At 48.8% G+C, this 24,502-nt stretch overlaps 2 protein-coding genes across 2 annotated transcripts; one reads left to right on the top strand and one right to left on the bottom strand.

Moving 5' to 3' along the window:
• Nucleotides 1-1,031: 1,031 nt before the first annotated feature.
• LOC133523732 (E3 ubiquitin-protein ligase MARCHF6) lies at nt 1,032-23,862 on the bottom strand. Its single transcript, XM_061859423.1, has 11 exons — nt 23,716-23,862; nt 22,515-23,606; nt 20,510-20,761; nt 19,873-20,073; nt 19,353-19,541; nt 16,146-16,274; nt 15,444-15,534; nt 10,182-12,706; nt 9,516-9,700; nt 2,678-2,867; nt 1,032-1,467 (listed from the first exon to the last, which is right to left on the bottom strand). The coding sequence occupies exons 2-11, from the start codon at nt 23,568-23,570 to the stop codon at nt 1,351-1,353; spliced, it is 4,935 nt and encodes a 1,644-aa protein (XP_061715407.1). The 5' UTR covers nt 23,571-23,606; nt 23,716-23,862; the 3' UTR covers nt 1,032-1,350.
• LOC133523731 (uncharacterized) lies at nt 3,087-8,780 on the top strand. The gene has a single exon (XM_061859422.1). It carries the CDS (start codon nt 3,432-3,434, stop codon nt 8,610-8,612), a length of 5,181 nt encoding a protein of 1,726 aa, XP_061715406.1. The 5' UTR covers nt 3,087-3,431; the 3' UTR covers nt 8,613-8,780.
• Nucleotides 23,863-24,502: the final 640 nt, after the last annotated feature.

The following is a 24,502-nucleotide window of genomic DNA, read 5'->3' as shown; positions in this document are numbered from 1 at the left end:
AGTTTATTTATTTGTATTTTTGATCAGTCTATAATTTTCTTTTTTGTATTTTTAAAACCACGCGGAAAGTCTCGTTCAACTGTTGTCACAGCGTATGATGGTGCTTTTCGAGGCAGAATGGAAAATTGTGGTAAAATATCATATTATCGGCGATAAAACAAATTACTATTAGTTTATCGCCAACTACAGTCAAGGTATTAATATCGACACGGACAAAGTGCCAAAAATATATATACACGACCTTATTGCCTATGCATTAAAGTGTACACAAATATTTTTGTCGTGTCAATTTTAATACCTTGACTGTACACCTTGCCTCGCCATTCGAAAAGCACTTTTAGACGTGTTTATAATTAATGGGCGGCTGACGGATGCAAATTACGTCAAAATAATGTTGAACGATATACGTAATATGAATACGACTACAATCGATTTAAATAAAGACAACATAATTTCAAAAAAGTTATAGTGTTTTATTCTTGAAATAATTAATCATAATTTTTCTTTATTCGATATTTTCAGTCCATTACTTTTATAGTTCACTATACACTTATACAGGGGAAATGACCTCCCTACATCTACAGATGTAAGAGGTGCGTATTCGTAAAGTGATACTTCATCATCATCATTATTTGGAACTTACTGATATAATAACAAAAAATGCATATATTTTTATACATAAATATAACTCGAAATTTATTAAGTCTTATCCATCTTATGCTTTCGTCACCATATTGCATCCATCGTCCGCCCTTTATTTATAATATATCACTCATGTCGTTCGTTCTTCATTGTTTCACCTTCATTACTTCACAAATGTCCAATTCCCGAAAACCACATTCTCACTCTAATGTCTTTTAATAAAATAAACAAATTTATTTATTTCGGCTCATTTCCTAGCTCAATCACAATCAATTTAGTTTCCCAACACGCGAGTTTTAATTTCACTCAAACTAAGTTTGCTACAGAAATTAGGTACGTCGACAAACGTCATAAAAGAAATGTAATTATAATTTAAAAAATAGAGTGGATTAGTAAACTATTCCATTATACACCGGGACCTTTATTAAAATAATTGTATAATATTTGGAGGAGCAGTCTGTAATCAAGTTTATGAGTATACCGTAAAATCAAAAAAAGAAAAATTGGACTGTTTTAACCCGAACACAATCCTCTACCTTTGCAAAATGATCATTTTATCTAAAGTTTTACGGTAATCTCAAAGTTATTACCCTCAAAAATATATTTGATATAAACAAAACCCCTAGTCTGAAACAGAACGTCCATGGAAAGTGGCCAGTTAAACTCTTGCTTTTCTATATCTCTCTCTATCTCACACCATTGTATCGCTCAGTTGGCGGCGACGCTCTGCGGTTTGTGTCGCCGGTGGTCGTAGTTGACAAGTCTCTGCCCGACGAGGTACTTGTCGTTCTTTATGTGCTCGTATAATTTTCGGAACTGCCGAATCTGGAAGAGATAATTAAAATTATTATTATTTTTTTTTTTTTTTATTTAGGAAACAAACAGTCACATATTAATTTATATAAGCTTAAGTGATAACAAACAGACCTTTAGTTCCATTGAAAATAAAAGTATACATAGTAAATTACAGATCGAAACAGGGAAGGTGTTAGGCATCTTCTTGTTGTTGTGTTGCTTGAATTTTGTTAAAATGTTAAACTTAATTGTGAAGGGATAACAATATATGTAACGTTCGGGTCCATATGCACATGGAACATAGCGGGCGACATGGTCAGCAGCGTCACGTGTCGTACAGGCAGCACGTACCTGCAGCTGCGCCAGGGCCGACAGCACGAGCAGCAGGAGCAGCGCGGGGTAGACGCGGCGCGCGAGCAGGTTGCGCTGCGCGGGCGACATGGTCAGCAGCGTCACGTGTCGTACAGACAGCACGTACCTGCAGCTGCGCCAGCGCCGACAGCACGAGCAGCAGCAGCAGCGCGGGGTAGACGCGGCGCGCGAGCAGGTTGCGCTGCGCGGGCGACATGGTCAGCAGCGTCACGTGTCGTACAGACAGCACGTACCTGCAGCTGCGCCAGCGCCGACAGCACGAGCAGCAGCAGCAGCGCGGGGTAGACGCGGCGCGCGAGCAGGTTGCGCTGCGCGGGCGACATGGTCAGCAGCGTCACGTGTCGTACAGACAGCACGTACCTGCAGCTGCGCCAGCGCCGACAGCACGAGCAGCAGCAGCAGCGCGGGGTAGACGCGGCGCGCGAGCAGGTTGCGCTGCGCGGGCGACATGGTCAGCAGCGTCACGTGTCGTACAGACAGCACGTACCTGCAGCTGCGCCAGGGCCGACAGCACGAGCAGCAGCAGCAGCGCGGGGTAGACGCGGCGCGCGAGCAGGTTGCGCTGCGCGGGCGACATGGTCAGCAGCGTCACGTGTCGTACAGACAGCACGTACCTGCAGCTGCGCCAGCGCCGACAGCACGAGCAGCAGCAGCAGCGCGGGGTAGACGCGGCGCGCGAGCAGGTTGCGCTGCGCGGGCGACATGGTCAGCAGCGTCACGTGTCGTACAGACAGCACGTACCTGCAGCTGCGCCAGGGCCGACAGCACGAGCAGCAGCAGCAGCGCGGGGTAGACGCGGCGCGCGAGCAGGTTGCGCTGCGCGGGCGACATGGTCAGCAGCGTCACGTGTCGTACAGACAGCACGTACCTGCAGCTGCGCCAGGGCCGACAGCACGAGCAGCAGCAGCAGCGCGGGGTAGACGCGGCGCGCGAGCAGGTTGCGCTGCGCGGGCGACATGGTCAGCAGCGGCGCCACGCTGTGCGCCACCGCGTACGGCACGGCCAGCGCCAGCCCCAGCCAGCACACGATCGGCGCGGCCACCTCCGTCAGGATGAACCTGAGAAGATAAATGTTTATACTTGCTGCGGTTCAAAATAACAAAGTACGAAGGCAAAGGAAAGACAGAGTGTAAAGTTACCTCATTTTTAACTCTGCACAGACTATGCTGTGACGGAGTGTGACAGTATCACCATTTATGCCAAATCCTTATGAAAATATGACGTTTATTAAGGTATTACCACACTTTGTCACGTCAAAGTAAATGCAGAGTTAGTGTTAACGCGCACTCGAACTTATCATAACTAGTAGTATTATATATGCATTTCATTTTTAGTAGCATTACAAAAATCATAGCAACAGGACGTGTTTTAATTCTCCACTCAATTATGAACCTTATTGCATTCAACATATGGTCCAAACGATCCGGATAAGGAAAAAGTGTTTCGAGCGCTCGCCGTTGGACACCTGGCCGCGAGAACAAAAGAATGTGATAAACAAGCCGATAGAAACAAGTTAAAAGATAAGATTTCAATGCAATTTCGTTTCAACTTAAATATTTATTTCAAATCATTGTGTTTACTTGTGTTTATACGTGAATAAGTGAAGATTCAACTTACGAAAAATGGCTACGGCGGAACAATTGATGACTGTTTTACAAGATACGGCAGGTTTACTTCAGAAAACACAAGTGAATTTAAAGAAATGCTCTAAGGCACGATTAACAAGAGGTTATGTTGAGGCGAGATTAAGCTGCATACAAGGATACTGGGCGACGTTCAAACAAACACATCAAGAACTTATTAAGGTTATGCCACGCGAACAACGAGCTGTTACGCAATATTTTATTAACGAAGAATACTTTATTTACGAAGATTTATACTTGAACATTGAAGGCGATCTGAAAGACTTATTGAACAGCAACACAAAACAAATCAACCTCAATACAAATAACTCGGATAACCAAGTGGGAAAATTACCTCGAATTCAACTTCCAAGTTTTACCGGTGGTTATGAACAATGGCCCACTTTTAAAGATTTGTTTTTGTCAATTGTGCATAACAATGCGTCGCTTAGTAATGTACAAAAATTGCATTATTTGAAGACCAGTGTATCCGGCGAGGCAGAAGCGATTTTAAAGCACGTTCAAATTACCGAAAGTAATTATACACAAGCGTGGGACATTCTTCAAAAGCGTTATGGAAACAAAAGGTTAATAGTGAATTCTATATTGAAGCGGTTATTTATGCAAAAGAGATTAAATACTCAGTCGGCCACTAACCTGAAATCATTATTGGATACTACAACTGAATGCTTAAATAGTTTACATAATTTGAATATGGCCACCGATTCCTGGGATCCTTTAATCATTTTTCTGGTAGTGCAGAAATTGGACCCGGAGTCACACAAGGATTGGGAGGAGTACGCTCACAAGGATGATTCCGAGGAATTACCCAAGTGGACAGACTTCGTCAAATTTCTGGAAGCTAAATTCCGAACGCTAGAGCTCATCACCGCTTCTTTATCAACTCCGCGCGAAAGAAACATAGTCAAAGAGCGCACGTTCCACGCCACAGAATCGCATACAGAGAAGAGTTGTGTCATGTGTAAAGGTAATCACACACTCTCTCATTGCAAAGAATTTGCAAAGATGCTACCTAATGAGAGATGTGAATATGTAAAAAACAATAGGCTATGTTATAATTGTCTAGTACCAGGACATGCGGTTTTCAAGTGTCGATTGCCCATGTCATGCCGAATATGTCGCAAGCGCCATCATTCACTCGTCCATGTATCCAAGAGCCCGGAAACAGCAGATCAAGATAACAATACCCAACCGACGCTATCCAAGGACAACGAGACTGAACCAGGAATTCAAGCTACCGTGGCAATTGCATCACACCACACAGCTAGACATAGTGATGGCTTATTAGCAACTGCAATCGTGAACGTAAAGAGTGAGCAAGGTCACACCATTGCACTCAGGGCTCTTATCGACCCGTGCTCACAGGCATCTTTCATTAGTGAGAAAGCGGCCCAATTATTAAAACTTAAAAGAGAATCAACAAGAGCAAGTATAACTGGATTGGGGCCTATAAAGGCGAACGCAAATCAAGTGGTTCAATTACAGGTTTCGTCGCAATATCAAACGTCGTATTCCATACAGCTTCGAGCCTATGTGATTTCCAAGCAATTGACCACTGAAATGCCTGTGAAAACTATGAATACAAGCAATTGGTCTCACATACAAAATCTACACCTGGCCGACCCAAAGTATAACACACCAGGTCCAGTAGATCTTCTCCTTGGAGTTAAAGTATATGCACAGATTATTCAAGAAGATACACCAATAATCAAGGGTCCCCCGGGTACACCATGTGCTCAGAAAACCTACTTGGGTTGGATCCTATTTGGAGATAATGGAGAGACGGATACAAGTATACAGGAAAAATCTTTTATTACAATGCATCATCAAGTCGATGTAGATGATTTATTGAAGACTATATGGGAGGTTGAACCCGATACAAAGAGAACATTAACGGAAGAAGAACAGACATGTGAAAGAATTTACAAAAATACCTACAAAAGAAATGAAGAAGGAAGATACATCGTCAAGCTACCTTTAAAGACAGAAGTACCAAGAGCATGTGAAGGAAATACACGAGAAATAGCACAGAACAGATTAATACAACTAGAGAGAAGATTTCTAAAAATGCCAAAGCTTAAAGAAGAATATGTAAAGGTGATTGATGATTACATCGAACAGAAGCACATGGAAAAGGTACCAACCGATGAAAGACATACAAAGAAGAGTGTATACTTAGCCCATCATGCAATTATTCGAGAAGAGAAGGAAACTACAAAAACGCGTGTCGTGTATGACGCGTCGTGTAAGGGTACCAATGGTTTCTCTTTAAACGACGACCTCCTTGTTGGGCCAGTTTTACAAGAAGATTTGAGAAGTTTGATAATGAGATGGCGTATGCACGCTGTATGCTTCGTCTCAGACATTCACAAAATGTATAGGATGATTCTAACAACTAAAGAAGATTCCGACTACCAGAGAATTTTATGGAGAAGTAGCAGCGACAAGGAAATAGAAGATTACCGTCTCCTAACAGTAACTTTCGGAACAGCTTCAGCTCCATATCTGGCAGTTAAAACGTTGCAACAGCTGGCTATAGATGAAGGAGACGAGTTTCCTGTTGCAGCAAAGATGATCACAGAAGACTTCTACGTCGACGACCTGATGTCCGGATGTGACACTATCGAACAAGCAATAGAAGCCAGCAAACAATTGCAAGAAGTTATGCAAAAAGGAGGATTTCAGCTCAAGAAATGGTCATCCAATAGTGTCGAGTTTATGCGAAGTTTGAAGCCCGAAGATAGATCAGTTAACGCACATATTGATTTAAACATGGATGGCACGATCAAGGCACTTGGTGTTCAATGGAACATGGGAACAGATCAATTCGAGTACAACCTTAATCTTCCAGAGGTAACTAATCATATCAGCAAACGAACCATTTTGTCTGACATCCAGAAACTGTTTGATCCTCTGGGCTGGATCTCACCCTGTGTCCTGATGGCTAAAATACTGATACAGAAGTTGTGGCTGGCAAAGGTGAATTGGGACGAGGAACTTAGTCAACCCTTAAAAGATGAATGGCTTCGATTAAGAGTAGACTTGAGACAGGTCAATGAGGTCCGTATTGATAGATGGCTGGACACTTTGAGCACTGAAGGAGCAAATATTCAGATACACGGTTTCAGTGACGCCTCTATCTCCGCTTACGGTGCAGCCGTTTACATTAGAGTAGAAAAGGCAGACGGTACAGTCAAAACAAGGTTAATCGCTTCGAGAACACGAGTCTCTCCAGTGAAACCTGTCTCTTTACCTAAATTGGAATTGTGTGGAGCTGTTGTGTTGGCAAAATTGTTAAGACAAGTCCGCTGTGCTATGAGAATGCCAGCTTCACAAATATTCGCATGGACAGACTCTTCCATTGTAATTTCATGGATTTTTGGCGAACCACAAAGGTGGAAAACGTTTGTGGCAAACAGAGTTGTGGAAATAACAAACAATGTTAGTCAAAACCAGTGGCATCACGTTACTTCAGAGGATAACCCCGCTGACATTGCATCTAGAGGAATGTACTTGTCAGAGTTGAAGGTTTCTAAGATATGGTGGGAAGGCCCTGAATGGCTATCTAGAAAGGAAATAGAATATAGAAGACCAAATGTCATTTCAACCGACATAGAAAGGAAAAACGTGATACAGGCAAATTTAAACGTGTATGGAAGCAAGAAGGAGAGAAAATTGACAGAGCAATTTAAAGACTTTGATAATTTACAAGAATTAATAAAAACCGTAACATATTGTCGCAAATTTCTGAACGTGAAAAAACTGCAAATAGACAATTTAAAATTAACTACTCATGACTTAGACCACACACTGCAAATATGTTTAAGACTTGTACAAAAGGAAGAATTTGGAGAAGAAATAGATAGACTAACGACGAACAAACAAGTACATAAACGGAGCACTATAAAATCTTTAAATCCCTATTTGGAAGAAGGTCTACTGAGAGTGGGAGGAAGGCTTAGACTTGCAAACATAAATAATGAAGAAAAGCATCCCTTAATATTGGGCAATAGAAACCACTTAACTCCTCTGATAATAGCCGACGCACACTTAAAGACCATGCATGGTGGAATAACACTCACGATGAGTTATTTACGTTCCAAATTTTGGATTATAAAATCAAAGAATTTAGTAAAGGCTCACGTCAATAAATGCCTTGTATGCGTCAGACAAAACGCTGCTCCAAAAGCACAGCTGATGGGAGACCTGCCAAGAGAACGAGTTACGCCTGCTAGACCATTTTTACATAGTGGCGTCGACTTTGCAGGACCTTTCACTACCCTAATGTCTAAGGGTAGAGGAGCAAAGACTACGAAGACGTATGTAGCTATATTTATATGCTTATCAGTTAAATGCATACATCTAGAGCTAGTCAGTGACCTGACTTCTGAAGCCTTTATAGCTGCCTTCAAGAGATTTGTGGCCAGGAGAGGGAGATGCAACCATTTGTGGAGTGACCAAGGAAGAAACTTTGTTGGAGCCAATAAGGAATTGATTAACGCATGGAAAGAGGCACAACTAGATTTTACAGGAGAAATTTCCGATTCCTTGGCTAAAGACGGTACGCAGTGGCATTTCATCCCCGCCTATAGTCCGAATTTTGGTGGTTTGTGGGAGGCTGGTGTAAAATCCCTGAAACATCATCTAAAAAGAATCGTCACCTCTCACCTTACCTTCGAGCAATTTGTGACAGTCCTTTGCGAAATTGAGGCATGCTTAAATTCAAGGCCGTTATGTCCAATTGATAACGACGATACAGACAGTATAGAACCCCTAACACCCGGACACTTTCTGATCGGCGAAGCACCCATAAACGTCCCATCGCCCGACTTGAAGGATGTTCGAATGAGCTCACTATCACGATGGCAGCACACACAGAAATTGGTCAGAGATCTTTGGTGCAGATGGCAACACGAGTACCTGTCACGTTTGCAACAGCGACCAAAGTGGTTAAAGAGAGTAGAAGAGTTCAAAGAGGGACAGATTGTTCTCATTAAAACCGACAATCTTCCACCTGGAAAATGGGCTCTCGGCCGAATAGTCGCTAAACATCCAGGTCCAGACCATATTACGCGAGTGTATAGTGTTAAAAGTGGTGATAGTGTGGTGAAAAGACCAGTTACAAAACTATGCTTATTACCAATACAGATTAATGATTAATGTACCAATATATTTGCATGCTTTCAGCTTATTAAAATGTATAATTGTTTTTAAAGGACTTAGTAGTCCTTTGGCCGGCGGTATGTTAACGCGCACTCGAACTTATCATAACTAGTAGTATTATATATGCATTTCATTTTTAGTAGCATTACAAAAATCATAGCAACAGGACGTGTTTTAATTCTCCACTCAATTATGAACCTTATTGCATTCAACAGTTAGCTTAAACGGAATACTGTGCGACGTACAAATGTCCCTGATTATAGAATAGCATTTGACAAAGTTGACTATGTTTTATTACTTAAAAATGTCAAAAAAAATTCATAATAGGAATTACATGGACAAAGTCTCAGACGGTGAATAAGTCACAGACTATTGTAGTGACATATTATGTCATGTTTCGTATCCCATAAAATGGTGTCCCATAGGGTTCTCTAGGACCACCAATGTTAAAGAGTACGCACTTGAGATACACCTCCCGTATGCCGTCTCTATAGGCCTCAATGGAGAGGCGTATGGCCCAGTCTTGCCTCATCAATCTCATCATAGTTAACGCGATAACGATCTTCGGGTACAGTACGCCGAGCGCCCAGTCTTACCAGACAATTAGCACTGGGGATTGTTCTTTTCCACACGCCGTTCCACAAGGGTCTCTACTAGATCTACTACAATACCTATTAAAGTGTACTTACTTGAGATACATCTCTCGTATGCCGTCTCGAGAAGGATATCTCGATGGAGCGGAGCATGGTCCAACCCGACTTCATCATAGTTAACGCGAATATGATCTTCTTGTGCAGTATGCCGAGCGCCCAGTCATGCCAGACAAATAGCACTGGGGATTGTTCTAAACCAACCGGTGTACCACAAGGGTCTCTACTAGTGCTATTAAAGCGTACTTACTTAAGATCCATCTCTCGTATGCCATCTCTATACGCCTTCTCGATGGCGCGACGCATGGCCCAGTCCGGCCCCATCATTGTTAGCGCGCACACGATCTTCGTGTAGAGCACGCCGAGCGCCCAGTCTTGCCACACGAATAGCACTGGGGATTGTTCAAGTGGTACTCGGAGGGGTATTACTAGCACCTGTAACAATTTATTCCACTTTTACAATTATGGAAATTATGGAAGTACCTAATGGACATATTGGTTAATTACTTACTAAATCATATGTAGTCGAATTGATAATAATCTGATCTGTCTTTCGAGTGCAGGTGGATAGTATTTAAAAGGGCCATCTTATATATTTTTTAATTTAATTACCTTGTCAAGTTTAATTAGACTTTAATGCATGGAGCTGCCGCACTTAACGACGGGTCTCCAAAATATCGCGCTTCGAGCACGTACAGACGCTAAAACTTAAATAAATGTCGAAGTGTTTTAGGATTGGTCGCACCAACCAAACCGCCTATCGAAATTAAATCACTCGTTAAATTTTATTTTGCAAAGTTTCATACTTCACTGCTGAGCAACGCAACGCACGCCGCCAGTACCGCGCCCAGCAGCATGCCATCGCGGCCCAGCGCCCGTACTTGCTTGTACAAATCCATCCGTAGTGTAGACTCACCAGCTCCAGCAGCAGCCCGAACAGCAGCGGCACGAGGCCGAGCAGCGCGAGCGCGGCGCAGGCGGCGCGCGTGGCGATGCGCGCCCACTGCGCGGCGCGCGCCAGCAGCGCCCGCCGCCCGCCGCGCGCCCAGCCCGCCAGCAGCGTGCCGCCGCGGCCCAGCGCCCAGCACACGTACCTGCCTGTACTAACCCACCCGTAGTGTAGACTCACCAGCTCCAGCAGCAGCCCGAACAGCAGCGGCACGAGGCCGAGCAGCGCGAGCGCGGCGCAGGCGGCGCGCGTGGCGATGCGCGCCCACTGCGCGGCGCGCGCCAGCAGCGCCCGCCGCCCGCCGCGCGCCCAGCCCGCCAGCAGCGTGCCGCCGCGGCCCAGCGCCCAGCACACGTACCTGCCTGTACTAACCCACCCGTAGTGTAGACTCACCAGCTCCAGCAGCAGCCCGAACAGCAGCGGCACGAGGCCGAGCAGCGCGAGCGCGGCGCAGGCGGCGCGCGTGGCGATGCGCGCCCACTGCGCGGCGCGCGCCAGCAGCGCCCGCCGCCCGCCGCGCGCCCAGCCCGCCAGCAGCGTGCCGCCGCGGCCCAGCGCCCAGCACACGTACCTGCCTGTACTAACCCACCCGTAGTGTAGACTCACCAGCTCCAGCAGCAGCCCGAACAGCAGCGGCACGAGGCCGAGCAGCGCGAGCGCGGCGCAGGCGGCGCGCGTGGCGATGCGCGCCCACTGCGCGGCGCGCGCCAGCAGCGCCCGCCGCCCGCCGCGCGCCCAGCCCGCCAGCAGCGTGCCGCCGCGGCCCAGCGCCCAGCACACGTACCTGCCTGTACTAACCCACCCGTAGTGTAGACTCACCAGCTCCAGCAGCAGCCCGAACAGCAGCGGCACGAGGCCGAGCAGCGCGAGCGCGGCGCAGGCGGCGCGCGTGGCGATGCGCGCCCACTGCGCGGCGCGCGCCAGCAGCGCCCGCCGCCCGCCGCGCGCCCAGCCCGCCAGCAGCGTGCCGCCGCGGCCCAGCGCCCAGCACACGTACCTGCCTGTACTAACCCACCCGTAGTGTAGACTCACCAGCTCCAGCAGCAGCCCGAACAGCAGCGGCACGAGGCCGAGCAGCGCGAGCGCGGCGCAGGCGGCGCGCGTGGCGATGCGCGCCCACTGCGCGGCGCGCGCCAGCAGCGCCCGCCGCCCGCCGCGCGCCCAGCCCGCCAGCAGCGTGCCGCCGCGGCCCAGCGCCCAGCACACGTACCTGCCTGTACTAACCCACCCGTAGTGTAGACTCACCAGCTCCAGCAGCAGCCCGAACAGCAGCGGCACGAGGCCGAGCAGCGCGAGCGCGGCGCAGGCGGCGCGCGTGGCGATGCGCGCCCACTGCGCGGCGCGCGCCAGCAGCGCCCGCCGCCCGCCGCGCGCCCAGCCCGCCAGCAGCGTGCCGCCGCGGCCCAGCGCCCAGCACACGTACCTGCCTGTACTAACCCACCCGTAGTGTAGACTCACCAGCTCCAGCAGCAGCCCGAACAGCAGCGGCACGAGGCCGAGCAGCGCGAGCGCGGCGCAGGCGGCGCGCGTGGCGATGCGCGCCCACTGCGCGGCGCGCGCCAGCAGCGCCCGCCGCCCGCCGCGCGCCCAGCCCGCCAGCAGCGTGCCGCCGCGGCCCAGCGCCCAGCACACGTACCTGCCTGTACTAACCCACCCGTAGTGTAGACTCACCAGCTCCAGCAGCAGCCCGAACAGCAGCGGCACGAGGCCGAGCAGCGCGAGCGCGGCGCAGGCGGCGCGCGTGGCGATGCGCGCCCTCTGCGCGGCGCGCGCCAGCAGCGCCCGCCGCCCGCCGCGCGCCCAGCCCGCCAGCAGCGTGCCGCCGCGGCCCAGCGCCCAGCACACGTACCTGCCTGTACTAACCCACCCGTAGTGTAGACTCACCAGCTCCAGCAGCAGCCCGAACAGCAGCGGCACGAGGCCGAGCAGCGCGAGCGCGGCGCAGGCGGCGCGCGTGGCGATGCGCGCCCACTGCGCGGCGCGCGCCAGCAGCGCCCGCCGCCCGCCGCGCGCCCAGCCCGCCAGCAGCGTGCCGCCGCGGCCCAGCGCCCAGCACACGTACCTGCCTGTACTAACCCACCCGTAGTGTAGACTCACCAGCTCCAGCAGCAGCCCGAACAGCAGCGGCACGAGGCCGAGCAGCGCGAGCGCGGCGCAGGCGGCGCGCGTGGCGATGCGCGCCCACTGCGCGGCGCGCGCCAGCAGCGCCCGCCGCCCGCCGCGCGCCCAGCCCGCCAGCAGCGTGCCGCCGCGGCCCAGCGCCCAGCACACGTACCTGCCTGTACTAACCCACCCGTAGTGTAGACTCACCAGCTCCAGCAGCAGCCCGAACAGCAGCGGCACGAGGCCGAGCAGCGCGAGCGCGGCGCAGGCGGCGCGCGTGGCGATGCGCGCCCACTGCGCGGCGCGCGCCAGCAGCGCCCGCCGCCCGCCGCGCGCCCAGCCCGCCAGCAGCGTGCCGCCGCGGCCCAGCGCCCAGCACACGTACATGCCTGCACACCAACACCACGCAAGCTTTATCAAACATACTCGTATCGTCCTAGAGGCCGTTCACTGTTAAACTGGATTAACGTACACAAAAAATCTCTCGGTTCCACTCACGTTCTAAACCCACATTTTCTATTTCCTCCTGTGGCACACAGTATGCTAAAAACTCTTTCTTTAGGCGCACTTGTTATTTGTATAATGAATCACTTAACGATATAGATATTTTTGTTCATAGTTTGTCCGTGTTCAAGAACAAAGTTCGGCAAATTTTGTTTTCTAGAAATTGATCAATTTGGTTCCAGTCATATTTTTCATAGTTTTGTATGTTTTCTGACCTTACTTGCATGTAGTACACAACTAAACCGGTAATTTATAATTGCGTAATTTACATTTCTATGTAATAGTTTTCTTAGTAATGTAGGAAACTTTTGGCCTATTTTTAGTTCATTTACTTTAGATATATTTGTAAAAGTTTGTTTTCTAAATAAAAAAAAAAAATAAAAAAATCACACAATATTTTAGGAATTTACACATAACGCCGGAAACTCACGTCACGGGTCTAAATTACGGAAAACTGCATACCCTTATCCCTTGGAGTGATAGGCGGTCGACTCCCGACAGATTATGTCATTTAAATTTCAAATTAGATTAATTACAATAAAATCAAAATTCCAATGACTCAAAAACGACATATGCCACTTAAAGAATTAGCCGTTGTCCGTGAGATCATATCCGGACGTAATTTCTTGGATTTTAATCAAAATACGCAACCACCCCAACAATAATGGTTAACATTGAGTAAGGTCGGCAACGCGCATATAACTCCTCTGGAGTTGCAGGCGTACATAGACTACGGAGACTGCTTACCATCAGGCGGGCCGTATGCTTGTTTGCCACCGACGTAGAATTAATAAATAAATAAAAAGACTTCGTACAATAGGGATTTAACTAGTGCACCAGAAACTCGCTAACTAACTTAATTAAAACTATTTAAGTAGGCTTTCCCCTACATTTATTAATTTTACTTACAAGCATTGACGTATTAAAAGAAGAGGACGCCCAATGCGAAAGTAATGTGGCAAAATATATGGAGCAAACTGACATTAGGCAATGCATTCTAGTCAATTCTTTATAATTTTAGTCAAGATAAGTATTTCATACAAAAGTAAACTTAATGCAATACAGTTTACGTGTAAAATTTGCAAATGGACATTTCAAAACATTGAATACTTTATGGTTCAATGACGTTTTCGTAAGTTGATCATTGTATATACGTCAAAATGAATAGCGAGTGAATGGAGTAGCTTTATGTATACAATTTATTTAAATATTATTTTCTTTAAATAAAATTATCAATATTGGAAATAGAATATATATATTTTAATAACTAGATTGAGATAGTTGTATGAATGGTCTTTGTTTTAAATGACAACATGTAATCTGCGATTGCCCTGCAGGAATATACTACTTTAAAAGAACATTTTACTACGTACATAAATATAAAATAAAAGGACATAAAAACACCTAGTTTCCTTGAAATAAATTCAGTTTGTTGTATAATTGTCTTAATGACTTTTGGAGCTTTTTTTCGTAACGTTATATAAACGTACAGTTAGATACAGGTTGTTTATCGACTTTATAACAACAATTCTATGATTGTTGTTATGTTCTTCCCCTGGTGGACATGACGTAAAAATGCTTACGTGCATGAATGTTTTCAATACATTCGATGCTATTATATAATTGTTATGGTTTATTCCCCTTCGCATGTTATGTCTTAAAAAAGTTTCAGTTGTTTTGCAAATAGTAAATACATCTTCAGACGCATAAAGAAGCCCACCCTAGTTTTTTATGTCAATTAACCTGTGGAAATTGCATCTTTCCTTTGCAAGAAGAAAATTAGTGCATATATCACATCGAATCGATTTGATTAATTTGCGTACTATGTAACCAGCAATATACCTCACAACTTGTTTGTGCTATATCGAGCAATATCCTAATGCGTCGAGATCCCCAGAAAATATGTCACAGTTTGCTTATGAAAGTAAGCCTATGAAAGCCTTTTTTTGTCCTATATATGTCGGACGGTGGAAAATGGGTCGAACACACGAGAGCCGATTTGGTTGGCCTAAAAAGTTCGTCATGCCTATCTCGAGCGATGATAGCGACCCACTGTGCATGCCGCTGAGGATTTCTTGGAAATCTTAAATTGGAACATAATATTAATTATGATTTCTATTCAAAATAATTTTACCTACAACAACGACAAAAACGTATCGGCAACGCGTATGTGATACCCTGGTGTTTCAGGACTGCATAGGCTACGGTGACCGCTTGCCACCAGGTGAGCCGTATGCCTGTTTGCCACCAACATGATATTAAAATAATCTAATGTAGATTCCATAGATTTTTGTTCCGTGACAACCGTTAATTTGTATTATGAAATGAAAATTACGAAGAACTCACATTAGTTCTGTTAAAATATCAATAGAACTCACTGAAAGAAATATATGCCATTCTTTTTCTTGTTATTTTGCTATTATAAGTGCATTTTTTCACAGAACATTTCGTCACGTTTCGTCACGTCACGTCAGTTGTCGTTGTCAACGGCCGAAACGAGACTGGGAGCAAAACTCATGCTCAAGCCGTTCGAGCATTACTTTTGTGGGGCCATTTTTTTCGACTGATTGTGAATCCAGTCAATTATACTACATCAATGCTTACAAGTAAATAGATACTTACCACATGCAGCTGTATAAAGTTCGTGTACACCTTCTGATGCTTTGGGCAACCATAGCGCCATAACTTTCCTGCCTATCGCCACTGGGATCACCTATAAAATAATTACAAATAAATTTACATCATTAACCGACTTCAAGATTTCAAACGAGATTCTTTCAAGAGAATTTGAAATAGAGGTGGATTGGTGGCGTTCTAAAAGTTTATCATTGTAATCATGACAGCCTCGTCTAATGAAAGTATGTTCGGCAAAATTAGAGCCTTAAATTTACTGTAGCTACAGTTTTCTTTGACAATCCATCTCTATTTTAAATTATTTTTAATAGCAGCGAAGTTAAAATAAACGGCGGAATTCATGATTGTACGATAAGAAGAAATAGTTATTTGTGTCCCAAGGGAGGAAGAGAAAAAGGGAGGATGGAATGTCCTACGATTCGTCCCGTGGTGCGCATACTATTTTTCTGCTCGACGAAGGCGGAAAGCGGCAACTTCGTTTAGCACAGCGGGAGCAAAGTTGACGCTTTCCGCCCGGAGGGCTTTCTGTACTGAAAAGCGCTAGCGAGCTCAAATGATAGAGACACCAAGACGTGCAGACCAACCAGTTGTAGCGGGAACAACGCTACTCGGACGTACGGTTCGTAGCCAGCCGGGCCGTCGCGGCGCATTAGAGCCTACGACAGGACTCAAATAGAAAGTCATCCTTACCAGTGTGAGAGCGCTAGCCAGCACCAGGGATAGAGACACCAAGACGAGCAGAGCGGCCAGCCTTAGCGGGAACCACGCAACGCGGACGTACGGTTCGTAGCCAGCCGGGCCGTCGCGGCGCATTAGAGCCTGTGGAAAAACAATATTGTAGGGTACGATACTACATATTTTCGAAAAAAGATGGTTGGATTTGGTTTGAAGTAGTGTCCGACAAGAAAGTATCACGATTATCACGAAGCGCATTTAAAAGTACTGTAATGGAAGTTTTGGTTCTAGTTATGGTAGTTTTTCGGCAGCCTAAGCTGAAGCTTGATTTTTAGCTAAAATTGGCTGAAACCAAAATCGAATAGGGCGAACAATTTTTATAAAGTACTTGGTGATGCTGACAATTGAGCACGACTAGTCCAAGTTGACAAATCGTATTGAAGATAAAGAAAACCACTGGAGATCTAGACTGTAGTTCCTACTACTAGTACCTTTTTTTTATACTACGTCGGTGGCAAACAACATACGGCCCGCCTGATGGGAAGCAGTCACCGTAGCCTATGGAGGGTAAAACAACCTCTAATTTCTAATCAAATAAGCTTGTTTGAGAGCAGCACATGAGCACTCCTTGTATGTACGTGTCCTTAAAGCAAGCCTCTACTGTCCAGTAGTACATCACTTCCAGCTCTTACGATGTTAAGCAACCTTTTTCAGACCGACACGTACCTGGTGCGCGGCGCCGAGCTGGTGCGGCGGGTGCGGCGCGGGCGCGGCGGGGTCGGGCTCGCCGCGCGCCTCGCCCAGCAGGTACGAGCGCAGCCCCAGCGCGCCGGCCGCCAGCCCGCACCACGCTCGCACGCGGTACTTCAGACAGACACGTACCTGGTGCGCGGCGCCGAGCTGGTGCGGCGGGTGCGGCGCGGGCGCGGCGGGGTCGGGCTCGCCGCGCGCCTCGCCCAGCAGGTACGAGCGCAGCCCCAGCGCGCCGGCCGCCAGCCCGCACCACGCTCGCACGCGGTACTTCAGACAGACACGTACCTGGTGCGCGGCGCCGAGCTGGTGCGGCGGGTGCGGCGCGGGCGCAGCGGGGTCGGGCTCGCCGCGCGCCTCGCCCAGCAGGTACGAGCGCAGCCCCAGCGCGCCGGCCGCCAGCCCGCACCACGCTCGCACGCGGTACTTCAGACAGACACGTACCTGGTGCGCGGCGCCGAGCTGGTGCGGCGGGTGCGGCGCGGGCGCGGCGGGGTCGGGCTCGCCGCGCGCCTCGCCCAGCAGGTACGAGCGCAGCCCCAGCGCGCCGGCCGCCAGCCCGCACCACGCTCGCACGCGGTACTTCAGACAGACACGTACCTGGTGCGCGGCGCCGAGCTGGTGCGGCGGGTGCGGCGCGGGCGCGGCGGGGTCGGGCTCGCCGCGCGCCTCGCCCAGCAGGTACGAGCGCAGCCCCAGCGCGCCGGCCGCCAGCCCGCACCACGCTCGCACGCGGTACTTCAGACAGACACGTACCTGGTGCGCGGCGCCGAGCTGGTGCGGCGGGTGCGGCGCGGGCGCGGCGGGGTCGGGCTCGCCGCGCGCCTCGCCCAGCAGGTACGAGCGCAGCCCCAGCGCGCCGGCCGCCAGCCCGCACCACGCTCGCACGCGGTACTTCAGACAGACACGTACCTGGTGCGCGGCGCCGAGCTGGTGCGGCGGGTGCGGCGCGGGCGCGGCGGGGTCGGGCTCGCCGCGCGCCTCGCCCAGCAGGTACGAGCGCAGCCCCAGCGCGCCGGCCGCCAGCCCGCACCACGCTCGCACGCGGTACTTCAGACAGACACGTACCTGGTGCGCGGCGCCGAGCTGGTGCGGCGGGTGCGGCGCGGGCGCGGCGGGGTCGGGCTCGCCGCGCGCCGCGCCCAGCAGGTACGAGCGCAGCCCCAGCGCGCCGGCCGCCAGCCCGCACCACGCTCGCACGCGGTACTTCAGACAGACACGTACCTGGTGCGCGGCGCCGAGCTGGTGCGGCGGGTGCGGCGCGGGCGCGGCGGGGTCGGGCTCGCCGCGCGCCTCGCCCAGCAGGTACGAGCGCAGCCCCAGCGCGCCGGCCGCCAGCCCGCACCACGCTCGCACGCGGTACTTCAGACAGACACGTACCTGGTGCGCGGCGCCGAGCTGGTGCGGCGGGTGCGGCGCGGGCGCAGCGGGGTCGGGCTCGCCGCGCGCCTCGCCCAGCAGGTACGAGCGCAGCCCCAGCGCGCCGGCCGCCAGCCCGCACCACGCTCGCACGCGGTACTTCAGACAGACACGTACCTGGTGCGCGGCGCCGAGCTGGTGCGGCGGGTGCGGCGCGGGCGCGGCGGGGTCGGGGGCGCCGCGCGCCCCGCCCACCAGGTACGAGCGCAGCCCCAGCGCGCCGGCCGCCAGCCCGCACCACGCTCGCACGCGGTACTTCAGACAGACACGTACCTGGTGCGCGGCGCCGAGCTGGTGCGGCGGGTGCGGCGCGGGCGCGGCGGGGTCGGGGGCGCCGCGCGCCCCGCCCAGCAGGTACGAGCGCAGCCCCAGCGCGCCGGCCGCCAGCCCGCACCACGCTCGCACGCGGTACTTCAGACAGACACGTACCTGGTGCGCGGCGCCGAGCTGGTGCGGCGGGTGCGGCGCGGGCGCAGCGGGGTCGGGCTCGCCGCGCGCCTCGCCCAGCAGGTACGAGCGCAGCCCCAGCGCGCCGGCCGCCAGCCCGCACCACGCTCGCACGCGGTACTTCAGACAGACACGTACCTGGTGCGCGGCGCCGAGCTGGTGCGGCGGGTGCGGCGCGGGCGCGGCGGGGTCGGGCGCGCCGCGCGCCGCGCCCAGCAGGTACGAGCGCAGCCCCAGCGCGCCGGCCGCCAGCCCGCACCACGCTCGCACGCGGTACTTCAGACAGACACGTACCTGGTGCGCGGCGCCGAGCTGGTGCGGCGGGTGCGGCGCGGGCGCGGCGGGGTCGGGCGCGCCGCGCGCCGCGCCCAGCAGGTACGAGCGCAGCCCCAGCGCGCCGGCCGCCAGCCCGCACCACGCTCGCACGCGGTACTTCAGACAGACACGTACCTGGTGCGCGGCGCCGAGCTGGTGCGGCGGGTGCGGCGCGGGCGCGGCGGGGTCGGGCGCGCCGCGCGCCGCGCCCAGCAGGTACGAGCGCAGCCCCAGCGCGCCGGCCGCCAGCCCGCACCACGCTCGCACGCGGTACTTCAGACAGACACGTACCTGGTGCGCGGCGCCGAGCTGGTGCGGCGGGTGCGGCGCGGGCGCGGCGGGGTCGGGCTCGCCGCGCGCCTCGCCCAGCAGGTACGAGCGCAGCCCCAGCGCGCCGGCCGCCAGCCCGCACCACGCTCGCACGAGGTACTTCAGCCATGTACGCGTGTGCGACTGCTCTAGCAGCGCAGGAAGGATCACCTGCAACAAAATACTATTATTAAAACCTTATCATTTCTTTCAAACCCTTATTTCAATTCTGAAACTTACAGTAGAAATTACATTCTTTAAATTAAGCTCAAAAAATCCACAAGTCCAACTTCGAATATAAGACAGACTCTCGTCATACGTCATAAATATGTCTAATACAAATTGATAAAAACGCAAAAGTTAAAAGAAAATCAATTCAAAATACTCGGGTTCGAGGTTTATACATAGAATTGCCAAAAATAACGGCCAATAATAATAACGCTCGGCAAAAGACTAGCCAACCAGCCTCTCGCCTGGCACTAGCAGTAAGACTGTATCTCACTTGCAACAGCAGCAGCTCTAGGCTGAGCTCGTTGACGGGCGCCTCGGCGTGCACGGCCACGGCGTACGGCAGGAAGCCGGGCAGCGCGTGCTTGATGACGCGGATGGGCAGCCACAGCATGAACAGCACCGCCGTGCCGAAGATCATGGCCGACGCGACCAGTCGGTGGATGTGGCTCCATACAGACAGGTGGATCATTTCCTGGCCAACAAGAGTGCGAGTATGCTACTTTATTAAGTACATACACGATAATTCTTATCGTGAAATGATGTCGTGGGGGTTTAAGCGGTTATCACACTGAGGTTATTTCCGGATTCGGTGCCAGTGAGATAGGAAGGCCTCATAATATATGGGGCCTCTGAGGACTATGTAACAAGTTATAATGAAATACTTTTTACTAACGTAAAAGACTAACGCCAAAGCTAGATGACGTCACTTCTAGCCAAAATAGGGGTCTTTTTTTTTAAACTCCTAACCCTTAAGAGTCACAGGAGTCTAAATGTACCATCTTAAAAAAGACATTGAAGTTTTAAATTTTAAAAAGTTTTTAAGTTTGGGTTCGTTGTCACTTCCATAGGACTCAAGAGGTCAAAATTGACGAAAAAAGGTTAAATTACACAAGACAATAAACACAAACCTGCACTGGACTAAAATCAGGATCATTCAAGTTCTTCAAGAACCAAAGCACTCCAGGTCTTAGTACTTCTCTTAGCAGCAGTATGAATGAGGCAAAGTAGTAAACATAGACCATGCCAACAAGCCAGTGGATGAACATGAGGGTCCAGGGGGCGGCTTGGAGGCTGGCTTCGCGGTCCTTGAGGGTGGCGTCGAACATGGAGAGGGAACAGAGGTCCAGCCACCAGCCGCATACTAGCGGGATTACTCCAATCTGTGCAAAACAAAATAAGGGTAAGATAAGCTTAATTGGTATCTGTGGTATTAATGTATAGAATTTGGGAAACTGAAGGCCTATCGTAATCGAAAAACGAGATTTCGCTATCTGCCTCTCTATCTATGAATATGCTAGACCAATACAGAGGCAGATAACGATATTCGTTTTTCACAGTAGGCATGCTGGATTTGAACCGATTCATTAGTATGTACTTTAAGAACTGTTCCAGTATTTCTCTTATGAACCCCTCCATGTACACATGCCTGAACTTCTATTTGTTTATTGGCATTATTATCTGATACATTAGCAATGGTAATAATTATATTTTGGACCCAATTACACTTAAGGAAAACTAAAAATAACTGATAACAACCATGAACTCAGGTTAACAACCTATGTGGGTCATACACATTTTATAGTATGCTTAAGAGGGAAGAATTGCTTTGCGATCCTAGTCAAATAACGGTGATGAACTTTTCTATGAAATTCCATTTCGGGATAAAACATTTTCCACTAACTAAATCTTAACAAATCACTTTGATTTTGATGTTGATCGCTTCAGCATAATATATTCAAGGTTTATAGGTTTCACTTTAAAAAAAATTGTATTGCAAATTTTGAAAAAAAAGAAATACCTATAAACCTAGTTTTTCATTATGTCAATAACATACTAAAATATCATTGAGAATAGAAAATATTTAGATGTGGAAAAAAGTTTTCTCTTTTCGTATGAGTGACACAGTGAACATGGTATAAGTACTTCCCCCTTATCTTTGCATCTTTGCGTCTTTCCTGTAGACATTGCAAATTTAATTTTTTTGCTGCACCCTTACAGGCGTGACACATTTTGTCAGTACTTGAGATTCAAATGAGATAAACGAGATACATATATATGTATCAGAGTCATTAAAATATGTTTAGCCCATATCTACAGTAAACTGCAGAGATAACTGACCTCTGAGTGAGCTCTGCACCTTACTGTGCATTAAATTAATATACTAATTACAAATGGTCTTAAATTGTGTCTACTCTACAATGTTTACACTCTCACTCAATCCTACACCAAACTGTTTCTGTTTAGCCCAATGGTTGACTGGTAGAGAATGCTATAAGGTGTCAAGTGTAACATTGTATTGTATTGTACTTAATGTTTCAATTAATACTGCATTTTTTGCATCAAACATAATATGTTTCATATCAGATAGTAGTTTAATTTACATTTAACTCCACAGAAAGTAATAAGAACTATTGTTTCATAATGTTATAAATGACTGTAATTAGTAATTGTAATTGGTCTTGCACAATGTAGAAATTACTTAAACATAATTATTTATGATATCTGCAATAAACAATAATTCTTTTCATGTTTTTTTATATTATAGGACATTACTACGCCAAATCTTGGGATTAGTTGTCAAGCGGACCCCAGGCTCCCTTGAGCCGTGGCAAAATGCCGGGACAACACGAGGAAGAAGAAGATAGGACATTATTACACAAATTGACTAAGTCCCACAGTAAGCTCAATAAGGCTTGTGTTGAGGGTACATAGACAACGATATATATAATATATAAATATTTATAAATACTTAAATACATAGAAAACACCCATGACTCAGGAACAAATATCCATGCTCATCACACGAATAAATGCCCTTACCAGGATTTGAACCCGGGACCATCAGCTTCATAGGCAGGGTCACTACCCACTAGGCCAAACCGGTCGTCAAAATTATATGAATAAATCACTTACCTCCACAACTGACAGCAAAGCCACTTTCACAACCACATAGCAGAATCCCAGTGCCTTCTTGGCACTGCGGAGGCGGAGCAGCGATGCTGCCCCATGCAGCACAGCCAAAATGGCTCCAACCAGCACATAGCCTGCTAGTGCTGTCAGGGGCCCAGAGAATGGCCCATCTGCATTAAATCCAGCCATTGCTGCCCCCAATCTCCCTATATGATAAGGGCAGAATGCAAACACCACTATAAACAATGTATTCAGTGACACCACCCAGAATACATGCTCCAAAAAAACCATAGAGCCATCTAAACCCAGTAGACGCGCCCATGTCAACTCTTCTGCTGCAGCTCTATCCCATTCCATAGGGTTCCAATTTGCTTCATCTCCAACTATTAAATCCCCTTCTGCAGCTTCTGGAGCCTCCTCCCTGGCTCCCCCATCATCCCCTGCTCCATCATTCACCCTGTCATTGTTATTATCAGGTAATGGAGCATCTTCAGCAGCAGGTGGTGGAATATTCTCCCGTTCCATCCAGTCAGGGCCTCCTCCATGCATTATCTGTTCTCGCAGCCATACCAGGCCGATAAATGAGAATAAAGTACATGTCACAACAAAACAGCCTGAGAAAACATCCTTAGCCAGGTTCTCAGCTGAGACTATGTCAAATGGTAAAGAAATTACAGGGTCCAGGGAGCCCAGGAACAAGCTGCGATAGGTCCTACAGGCCGTGAGCGGCACTATGCCGAGCCAGGCGAGCGCTACTAAAGTATAGTGGAGCCAGTCCTTCACAGCTGACGCGACTGACGTCACGAGCCCGCCGACCACGTCCCGAATCGGCAGCCGGCCCGGCATGTCCGGCGAGTAAATCGGCATAAACGAAAACCGGTGCCCGCACAACTCGCAGATCTCGTTTCGCGAGTATCGCATCCATTGAACGAGACATTCCTGATGTATCCATTTTATAGACCCGGTGCAGATGCATGGGTGGAACAATGGCCGGTCCGACGTAGCCTCGGAGCGACAGAATCGGCAGAAGTCTGCCCCGGACGCGTCCGAGTCCATCATTATTTTCAATCCAGTTTGGCTACTCGGTTACAAGACCTGCGAAAGTTGACATGACACCAAAATTATTCGCGCAAATCGCATAATATAAACTTCTACGTGGCATAAAAATTTAACACATTAAACACTAAACATAAACACTGCGTACCTATACAATAAAATTGATAAGCATGGAATAAATGGGATTATTTAATTAAAAAATGGGCAAATTCCTCTTTGTTTGTTAAACCACACATGAAATAGGGTAGCCAGGAATTAATGTCATATTTATAAAATTCTACCAAAAGCAAAAAATGTTCTACTGTATTGGTAGGATTAGGATATGTGCACTGTGCAGTAGCTTATTGAACTGGTTTCATTAGTGAAAATTGATTTTTTTTTAATGATTTTTGCGACTTCCAACAAGGTTGCTGTAAACGTTTAACGCTATAATAGGGTTGTTTCCAATTTTTTGAAACGCTTGTATTACGTTCTATATTAACTAAAAGTTGCCCTAAAATTCAACTTTTATACGAAATACGGCTTTAAATATGTTAAATTAACAAAATATATTTTGACAGATGCTTTCGCGCCCAAAACGCTCTTTGAAAATTGTGTGACGTCACAGTTTACGGTTTGACACATAACTACATACACACGTAGAAGATACGAACTGTCAACTGACATTTGTCTTTGTTGTTTATCGCCTAACTGTCAACAGTGTCAATCCGAGAGTTGTGACGTCATCAGAATCTTCAATGACGTTTCGAGTTTGGTCACGTGACGTGTGCGAAAAGATATTTTAAATTCAATATTTACAAAAATATGGTCATCACAGGTCCCCTAAAAGTAGTTTAACATGTTCTTATAATCCAAAAGAATTTATTGGGATACGATTCTGCCCTATGATTTGTAGATGGAAACAACCCTATTGGTAACATAAAGTAGTAAGAGTT

The sequence above is a fragment of the Cydia pomonella genome, chromosome 12, assembly GCF_033807575.1.
Source record: "Cydia pomonella isolate Wapato2018A chromosome 12, ilCydPomo1, whole genome shotgun sequence".
NCBI lineage: Eukaryota > Metazoa > Arthropoda > Insecta > Lepidoptera > Tortricidae > Cydia > Cydia pomonella.
Note: the sequence above shows the minus strand (reverse complement) of the source record. Positions and strands in the feature narration are given on the sequence as shown.